The 10,654-nt window shown below is 28.3% G+C and overlaps 1 protein-coding gene across 1 annotated transcript; it reads right to left on the minus strand.

The window, feature by feature from the left end:
* Positions 1–9,597: 9,597 nt before the first annotated feature.
* LOC124946307 (glycine-rich protein 5-like) lies at positions 9,598–10,053 on the minus strand. Its single transcript, XM_047486870.1, has one exon. It carries the CDS (start codon positions 10,051–10,053, stop codon positions 9,598–9,600), a length of 456 nt encoding a protein of 151 aa, XP_047342826.1.
* Between the last annotated feature and the right edge of the window lie 601 nt (positions 10,054–10,654).

Here is a 10,654-nt window from a genome sequence, read left to right on the forward strand (position 1 = left end):
TCCTTATTTATGACTACTATCGTAATCCATTTAGAAATATTTCTCGAATAAATTTATTTGAAATTTCTAATATCATAGTTATATATTTATTTGGATTAGATAATATTTTAAATTATAATTTAACTTAATTAGATATTTTTACATTTTTTAATTTATATAATTTTAATATTATAACTAATTATTTTGAAAGTGTTTCTAAATATGATATAAATATATTGTTCATTTGAACATGAGAAGCTCAACAAACCATATTTTTGGGATTTAGTAGGGTTGACAAAACAATTATATCGAGTCAAATTTTGAGAATATAAATAGTCAAAACTTTTATTTCATTAAAATTCGGTAGTTGAATGAGTGACATAAATCTTTTATTTATTTATTTATATATAAATAACACCTAAATAGTGAGTTAATGTTGTTTAAAAGAGTAGCAAATTATGAGATTTGAAAAAATAAATATGAAATCTTAATTGACTCTAATAAAGAGTCTCAATTCGACATTTCAACCTTATTTATACACATAAAGAATGAGTTGTGCTCCTTTTATATATATATATATATATAATTAACAAATTGAGAAATAATTTATATATATATTTATAATTATGTTTGATAATAAATGTATAGTTGAATAAGATAAAACATTTAAAAAATATAAATTTGGATTTGATATGTTATTGCATTTAATAATTTTTATTTAAATTAAACAAAATTATAAAATTTTAGAATTCATTAAATTAAATGAGTAAGTACTTGAATTCATTCAGATTTTTTTTCTCCTGAATCATAGTGTTGATAATAGTGTTGATAATGGAAGATAGAGTGAAAATAATAGTAATTTAAATTATTAACCATGACCTTAAAATTAATTTTGTCTTAGTTTTCTACAGTTCACTCACTTAGTAAATAAAATATTTTCATTTTATATTTCTAATAAATATTGTTAAATTAAGTTAAAGGCGATGTTAAATATAAAAAAAGAAATTATTAAATTAAGTTGGATTAATAAATATTGTTAAATTAAGTTAAAGGCGATGTTAAATAAAAAAATGAAATTATTAAATTAAGTTGAATTATGAAAAACATTTTAATTGATTAAAATAAATTTATGATAATTAAAATGAACATACATGGTTTTGATGAATGAATAAAACTAAGTTCAGCAATGTTAACGCGTAGGTAAAACTGAAGACTCACTAACAGCAGAGCTGCCATCAGCACACTCGCTATCAACAGAGTTACTCAAACAACAGAGTTTGTTGGTATCAGAGTTACTCCAAACAACAGAGTTCGCTGGCAATAGAGTTGTCAGCAGACACGTTATCAGCTGAGCTCGTCATCAGTAGAGTTCGCTGGTAGCAGAGTTGCCAACAATAGACTCGCTATCAGTTGAGCTAATCCATCAATAGAGTAGCTCATCAACAGAACTGTTCAACAGCTGAGTTCATCAGCAGAACTATTCAACAGCTGAGTTCACTATCAGTAGAGTAGCTCATCAGTAGAGCTCGCTATCAGCTAAGTTCCACATCAGCTGAATACGATAAAATATACAATCAGCTCTCAAATCTGACATGCAAAACGATAAACGAATATTTCATTCTTCTGCGCACTAAAATCACGTACGCCAGACATACGACAAATGTACTATTGCCACGTATCAACAAAATGAATTTGACTGTTGTCATGCTTCAAATATAAAAAGGCATCGGAGAACAACGGTTGACTCTCTAGTTCGCGCACTCGTTCATCCGAAGCACTCTCTCTCGACTAAGTCTTTTGCAAGTGACAACGTTACGCATACACGAGATGATATACGTTAAGCAATAATATTTTGTATCATTCGAAAATCATTTTACTTATTTTGTATAAGTTGAACAGATAGTGGTCTATTCAACACGGTGGTGTGAGAGCTAGAAGTTCAGACATGCAAGCGTTAAGACTTGTGATCTGAGTAGGTTGTGTAGAGGCTATACAAATCAAAGTCTTCTAGTGGAATCATTCTGGAAATAGAAGAAGGGGTGACGTAGGAGTTATCTCCGAACATCCATAAGATTGTGTGTTGTCTTTTCATTGCTTCATTCAGTCTTATATCTATCGTTTCAAATCTTGGAAGCATTTCTGCACTTGAAATCGTTCAAGAGCTTGCTACGATTTATCCAAGAATAGAAACAGATTTTCAATCCCTAATAGGATTAAAATCGCATTTAAGTGAAAAATAGAACAACAGTATTCAACCTCCTTCTACTATTGTTTTTGACCCTATCAAATATATTCATATACATGATTTTATTATTAAACCACATTATTTTAATTTATATTAAAGATGTCATTTGATTATAAATCCATAAATTCCGACCTCTAAAGCATTGTAGCAGCATCTCAATATTTTATTCCTAAGCATATATTGACGACTATTTGATCATGAATCGCCACGTGTATAGTTGTATGTTGAGACGCCATCAAGTGTGTTTTGAGAAATTGGGTAGCGTTACAAAATCAACACGATTGGTATGATAATGAACACCAGATGATGAATGGAGCGTTCTCGGGTTCAATCGTGTAATTTTTTTTTTCGATATTAAAGTTATAATACTTTGCCTTGTATCCTGAAAAAAAAAGACATGATCGTGTTAAATATATATTACTTTTATTATCTTATTAGCACTTAAAAACATTTTAGTCTAATGTAATCACTAATTATATAAACTCTTTCATTACATTCAATTTATTTAAGCTTGTTAATAAGAAACACTAACTACTCTCTTTAACTTATCTTGGTATGAGAGTCTACATTTATTATTCTCTTTGTTCAACCTAAAATTTTCAATCTATAGCTTCGATCGGGAAAGACGAACAAAAGGATATTGTTTTGTTTAAAAAAACATATTGTTATGTTCCGTTGGAGATTCGTCCGCATTTGAGAATCTCAGCTAACGAGCTTGACGTTTAGTTGCTTCCGTATGGACCGGGCGCGCGCGTGCCTCTACTACAGCGGGGTGCGTGGCGTCTTCCTGAGCGTTCGATGATGCCCAGGTGCTCATCTGATGGTCCATGAACATACTGTAATTTAATTTCTCATTTTCGGCTACACCCGATTATATGTTTTATTTTTTATATAAAAAAGAGTTATTTGAAATCGGATTTTAATCTCTTTCTTGTGTTTTTCTTCACCAAAAATTTCACAAAATTTATTTTTAGAAACATAATAAAAATTATGTCCATTATTTTTATTTTTTTGGTATTTTGGGTATTTATTTAATTGTTTTAAGCCATAAATATACATAATTTATGTTTAAAATCATAATTAAATAATTTCAACCCTTCCAAGGTTCAATTTGGGTAAAATAAATACAATATTTTAACTTCAAATTATTTTTGGAATTTATTTAATTTTACTAAGTAGAGTTTAATTGTCAGAATAATTAACCATAATTTGATCTTTAATATCTTTTTGAGTTATTTTAAATTTAAAAATTCAAAATATTATTATAATTTAATAATGTTAATTTTAAATTAGGCTATTTCAAATTTTCATGCTTACAAGTTTTATATATTTAAGTTACAATTTAATTTCCTTAAATTTAAATTGTTAATTGAAAATCTTACTAACATAATTTAAAAGTTGTTTCTTTTGTTGAAATAAATTTATTCTATTTAATTTATATTGAAAATACTCAACTTTAAATTGTGAAATTGGAAAAACGGGTTTGTCGTTCTTGAGCTCTTTGTTCAAGAACTACAACCCCAAAGATATCACAGGAAACCACATGATTTGCAGCAACGGGGAGGTTGAAGATGAAATTCGTTGACCAACCCACAACTCACGGTTTGTTTATGTTTTATTTTATTTTTCTTATTTATTTCACTTAAATAACATTGTACCATTTTATAAAAAAATCAAAAATAAATATAATATTTTTAATTAAAATAAATTTTTTTGATTTATTTCTTTTAAATATTTGTTTTAATTTTTTTTTGTCCCAAATATAAAAACTCCAAAAATTGTGAGTTGATTTATTTATAATCATAAATTTTATTTATGAATATAATAAAAAAAAGTTATTTTCTCACGTTTATTTATTTGTGAATACTTATTTTAATATTATTACTATATATTTTAGAAAGAATAAGAATGGACAAATAAATAATATAAGTGTAAAATATCTTTTAAAATTGGTCAAAATATTAGAAGTAGAGTCTGTTTTTTAGTAGGCATACGACACATAGCGCCAAATTCCCTTTTTACGTGTAATCAAACATCGAAACCCCTAAAGAATCTCTTTACAAAGGTGTTATTATCTTACATTCCAATAATTTATTTATTTATCCTAATTTTGTATGAAAATTTAGGTGGTCACTCTTTAGTCACAAACTGGTTTTTAAATAATTTCCCGATTTGATTTAATTTTATTTCAAAATTTTTAAAGAGATATGTATATTTTATATTTTTTTCTTAAAAGTGGAAAAAATTGATTTTCGGGGTGGACGTTTTTAAACGCGTACACAAGGCTTCTCATACTTTTGTGTTTGTAAGTTTACCCGCATCTTCAACGCCCACACCGAGTAGTTACTCTTCGTGAGTAACAGATATGAGAGCGTCACATTCCCTTCTTTTCTGATATTCATTGTCGATGCATCTTTAGTTGATCTTGTCGATGACATGTTATTCATATAGGCTCTAATACCAAATATTAGTTCCGATTATCGGATCTTCTAAGAACAATGATGAACAAAGGAAATTAAGGAAAACTGGGAAGTATAATAATATTTGTTAAAGAGAAAAAGTTTTAAAAGTCTTAAGTGTTGTATATCAACCTTTACAAATAATCATTTTAAAGGAGTAAATTAGCTTAGAAGTCCTAAGCTATTTATACATTTAAGTCTAAGCACATTAATAATTAAATAAGCCTTAATTGCATAAAATACAATAACGAACCAACAACTTTCAATTTATTGACAAACAATGCTGAAAACAATTTGTATGTGAGACATAGCCAAAGCCCTTTTTCATGTGTAACCAAACACCGAACCCCTAAAGAATCTCTTTTCAAATGCGTTATTATTTTACATGCCAATAATTTATTTATTTATCCTAATTTTGTAAGAAAAATTAGGTGGCCACTCTTTAGTCATAAACTGATTTTTAAACAATTTCCCGATTTGATTTAATTTTATTTCAAAATTTTCAAAGAGATATTTATATTTTATATTTTTTTCTTAAAAGTCGAAAAAATTGATTTTCGGGGTGGACATTTTTAAACGCGTACACATGGCTTCCCACACTTTTGTGTGCTTGTAAGTTTACTCGAATCTTCAACGCCCACACTGAGTAGTTACTCTTTGTGAGTGACAGATATGAGAGCGCCACATTCCCTTCTCTTCTCTTCTGATCTTCATTGTCGCCGCATCTCTAGTTGATCTTGTCGATGGCATGATCTTCATATAGGCTCTAATACCAAATATTGGTTTCGATTATCGGATTTTCTAAGAACAATGATGAACAAGTGAAATTTAGGAAAAACTTAGAAGTATAATAATATTTGTTAAAGAGAAAAAGTTTTAAGCCTTAAGTGTTGTATATAAATCTTTGCAAACAATCATTTTAAAGGAGTAAATTAGCTTAGAAGTCTTAAACTACTTACACATTTAAGTTTAGAAGTCTTAAACTACTTACACATTTAAGTCTAAGCCCATTAATAGTTAAATAAGCCCTAATTGTATAAAAGACAATAACGACCAACAACTTTCAATTTGCTGACAAGCAATGCCGAAAACAATTTGCATATGATTGATTCTTGTTTTTAAACATAATGTATTGTATTGTAATAATGTATATACTGTATAAAACTTCGGTAAAGTAATAAAATATTACTTTATCGATAACGTAATAAAATATTATTATATTAATAAAGTAATAAATTCGGTAAAGTAATATTTTGTTCATGTTCCTAAGGGTATTACCCTAAAGAGGTTTAATATATTGTACAAGATAAAATTTCTCAATTTTTCTGGATTTTCTAGTCGCTTAAAAATGTTTATTGAAAGTTTAAATGATTGAAAAAATCTGGTGAAATAAATTAGACTTTATAATCTACCCCAAAACATACGTTCTTGTTGAATTTCAAACGAGAATAAGAATAAAATGACGGGTTTACATAGGTCTCTTTTAGTTTTTTTTTCTATTTTAAGAATAAAATCCACAACAAAAAGTTGCCACCTAATTTTTCTCGCAAAATTAGGAAAAGATGATTATGGTGTATAAACACCAAAAATTATAGATTTTATTTATGAGTTTTATGCTTGGTTATGTGTAGAAAATGGCTAATAATGTTATCTCTTACAACGCCCGTCAAAATAGATGGACTTTACTACGGCAATTTTAGACTTTTTAGAATATAGTTTTACATTTTACATTTTATTGATTTTTCCTTATTCATATTTGTGTGGTTCTTTCAACTTTTGTTACAAATATAAAGAATAATACAAAAACAAACATATGTACAAGTATGTAGAAATTCTCCAAAACAAAGAAAGAAGTATTAGATAAAGCTCATACACATGCATCAAAGAAATATTACATATCTCAAAATATGTCCAGAACCTTTGAAAAGTGTCGAAAAATTCAAAGTGTTCAGAAAATTATGAAAACCCGATAATAGGATAGAAAATATTTTTGATTTCAATATGACTATGTAGAGTTGAGGAAAATTGAGATTTTCAGCCGGCCCTTATTTGGAAAAAATTTCAAATTTTCGTTGAAAATATTATTTTTGTGAATTTTATTTATATTTTATTTTTAGCAATTAATTAAAACATAGAAAAAAAAAATAAAATACAAAAATAAACCAAACAAACACAAAAATTACAAATAAACAAACATTAAGCATGAACTAGGCTGGTTGAACCGGGTCCAAATCAAAGGCCAAACTATTGCCTCTATTTCTCGGTCATGGGTGATTTTCTTGGTCGTGGCTAAATTTTTCGGTCGGAAATCTAGCGAGAGCTGGAAATGTGGTCGAATGCATGAGTTTGACTAGAAAACACGCTAGGCTACATGGAAAATGCGGTCGGGTGAATGGGGTTGGTTAGTTTTCTCGGTCGATTGACTGAAAATCTAGATATTTTCTCTATTTAGCCGAACAAAATATGAATTTAGAGTTTTTTTTAACAGCAGTATAACAACATAATCACATCTATAACATCAATCAAACATGAAAATTAAATTTTTTGAATAAATTTTCTTTATTTTATTTAATCAAATCAAAAGGTGTTTTTAGGAGCGGCAAGTATTTCATTCCATTAATATATAAAATTATACATCTTTTAAAGTCTTTCCCTTAAACCAAAAGATCAAGTAACAATTTTATAAATTAAATCATCAATCTGGACGTTTTTGATTGGATATGAATTTTGTAATTATATGAACACATCAAGCTTCTAAAACAATTTAATTAACAATGTGCAAATTTAATTTGATAATTCAAACACCACACATGCATAGAAATTAAAGAAATGACAATCTACTCTTTATTGAAATTGAAATTAAAAAAATAATAATAATAGGATTCCTTATAAAGATTATGAATATTCTTATGAAGCTAGCCACAAATTCTAAAGCAAAATAATTTGATTAAAGTACTAAGGAGACAAATTTAGTTATTTTACTTTGAAAAATAAAATTTGGGATATGGGAGTCTAGGCAACTATATATTTTTTTTATGGCAGGTGGCCTAGGGTATTTATAAGGTGCGGTAAAAAATACGACAAAAAATCTTAGCCGAACTCTGGGAATTTCGATTTTGGCTTTTTTTAAATTAGGTCAGCCAAACTCTCGGAATTTCGATTTTGGCTCTTTTTGACCGATACTTGTTCTATCCTCGTTGGAGAATTCGTGGTTGTTTATTAGTCGAATGTGCTAGCAAATTCAATTTATAATCTCCCATACATTTCTACAACACTTTATAGAGCTAAATTCAAAATTAAAACGAGTAAGAAAAAGCGTATTTGAAGAAATTATCAAGGCTCCACACAGTTTGGACCAAGTCATCCGGAATTCTGTTGAAGAACATTTGAAAAACGTCAAGAATAGACGCTCGGTCGAGCTCTTGGTCGGTCAATATTTTTTATTCTTAATTTCTTCCATTTTCCAAAATACATACAAAACAAAATAAACACATTAATACAAAAATAAATTCATCTATATATTAATATATAATTTATTTTATACATTTTAGCTTATTCTAAACCGAAATTATTTTTTTCAGAATTTGATCGACATGACGATGACTCTAAAATTAATCATTAATTTAATATACTCAAAATATATCAATATTATATTTAATTATTTAAATATAATTTTTTGTTATTTTATTATTTATTTAAAACCCAAAATTAATTATTTTCGTAGTCCGATTGACACGACAATGGCTCCACAAATAATTATTTACTAAATAATCCGTACAAATAGCCTGCATATTAATTTTATATGAGTATATATAATCATGGATTTACATATTTTACACTAAAAATATTCTCTTAAACGGAGGTATCCATACTTGTATGGTGGCTCAAGATCGCCTCGTTAAAATCTTATATTTCTTTAGGAGTTTCTGCTCTTAATGGAACTTTAACTGGTCGTGACTAAGAAACCACTGATTTCGCTTGGTGGACCAGGAATGCTCGACTTATCAATTTATCCGGTAAATATAGCCCTACCAGACTAATCGTATTCTAAGTGGGAGCAATGAACCTTTTTGAAGTGGCTATTTTGGACTATGGAAACCTATATACGAAGAACGATTAATTTTGCTTGACCACATAGCTAGCTAGGTTAGGGTCTATATATATTCCCATAATCCAAATATTGTTCAATTTTTTCTAACATAGCAATATTTATATTATGGGATTATATGAAAATATAAATATTTTATTTACTTTTTATTTTATTAGATAAAAAAACTTTACAGATTACTGAAAAGACAAGAAAACAAATATTAATATATTATTGTTTACTTAATGCATAAATAACCATATATATGCCACCATTTTTCATTTGGTAAAATCATTATTTCTTTCTCAAACAATATCCATCCTTGAGATTAAATTTAGTATTCTCTTTAGTCTTAATTTTTAGTCTTCTCTTTAGTCATGCAGATTTGATATATTTTGATGAAATATAAGATACAAAACACAATTATACTAGCTTTCTTCGAATTAAAACATATTAGGTAGATTTTTTTTAAATCAACATTAGTCAATGTTTTTTTTTTTCATAAAACCATAATTCATTTAGTTGCTATCAAGTAAATTAGATAATAGTTTCTCATAAGATCAAAGGTAAAACTTGCATGACCTCTATTCTAATAATAAAAATAAAAGTTGAAACAACTATATCGGCAGAAGAAAAGGATCTCTAATTAATTAACTTTGTAAAACTTTATAATCTCATTAAGAGCCTTCCATTAAGCTAATTAATTGAAACACTTAATTTAAATCTATTTACTAACTAATGTCTAACTAACTCATGACTTAATCAATCAACAAAATCGGATGACTAAGTCTTTATTTTTACTAAACAAAATTAACTGTTAACTTTTCTCAATAACCACCACCAAAGCCGCCACCACCACCGCCACCACCACCATCACCGCCATCGCCACCATCGCCACCATCGCCGCCACCACCACTACTATGGAACCCACCGCCATGACCACTACTATGGAACCCACCGTCATGACCACTACTATGGAACGCACTTCCGCTATCTCCATCCATGGTTATGCCGACAAAAGCTTGTGTAGCAATTGCTCCCGCTATCATGTCAGCTCTACCACCATCACCGCCGCCACCGCCACCGGAATCCCCTTTAAATGTATTACTGCCAGCACCTCCATAGGTTTGGCCGGAATAATAGAAAGAACTTAATTTCCCTTTGCCAATTTTTAGGTCATGATGTTTCTTCTCCTTCCAACTGGTTACTAAGAAGAGAAGAAACATAGTCACCACAATGGAAACAATGAGGACGACAAGAAGAATGGCAAGAACATTCACCATTTCTTTCACCTTAAATTTTGCAAAGTTAAAAACAAATGTAATAATATTTAAAACATATTCCATCTCCTCGGATTATATAGACCATCGTGAGATCTATAAGGCGTCACAAGCGGTCACGTGTTTTTATTCTTTTTAATTTTTGAAAGTTTACAATTTACAAGTCATTTTGGATCATCCTATATAACTAATTCCTAGTTACAAACCAAGTTATTCAACTAATTAATTCTTAGTTACAAACCACAAATTATGTCAATTATTATCACAAGTTAATTCACATAAAAAACATCAGAGATATCATCAAACACATAAACATCAAAATGAAATTGTCAACATAAATTCCAACTCGGCCAAGTTAGCAATTGTGTAAATTAACCACATACTCATATAGAGCATGTGCCGCTTGACAGGTTTCAGTTTCTTGTTGTACTTTTATTTTTATTTTAAATGCTTTAATCAATTTTTAAAATTTCAAAAAACATATTATTTTCAACCAAAACATTATTTAGGACTTGTTTGGTTTCTTCTATTAAAAATATTCCAAAATAAAAAGTAATTATTTCTAATATTATATATATATATATATATATATATAAATGTAATA

Source organism: Impatiens glandulifera, chromosome 7 (assembly GCF_907164915.1).
Source record: "Impatiens glandulifera chromosome 7, dImpGla2.1, whole genome shotgun sequence".
In the NCBI taxonomy this organism is placed as follows: domain Eukaryota; kingdom Viridiplantae; phylum Streptophyta; class Magnoliopsida; order Ericales; family Balsaminaceae; genus Impatiens; species Impatiens glandulifera.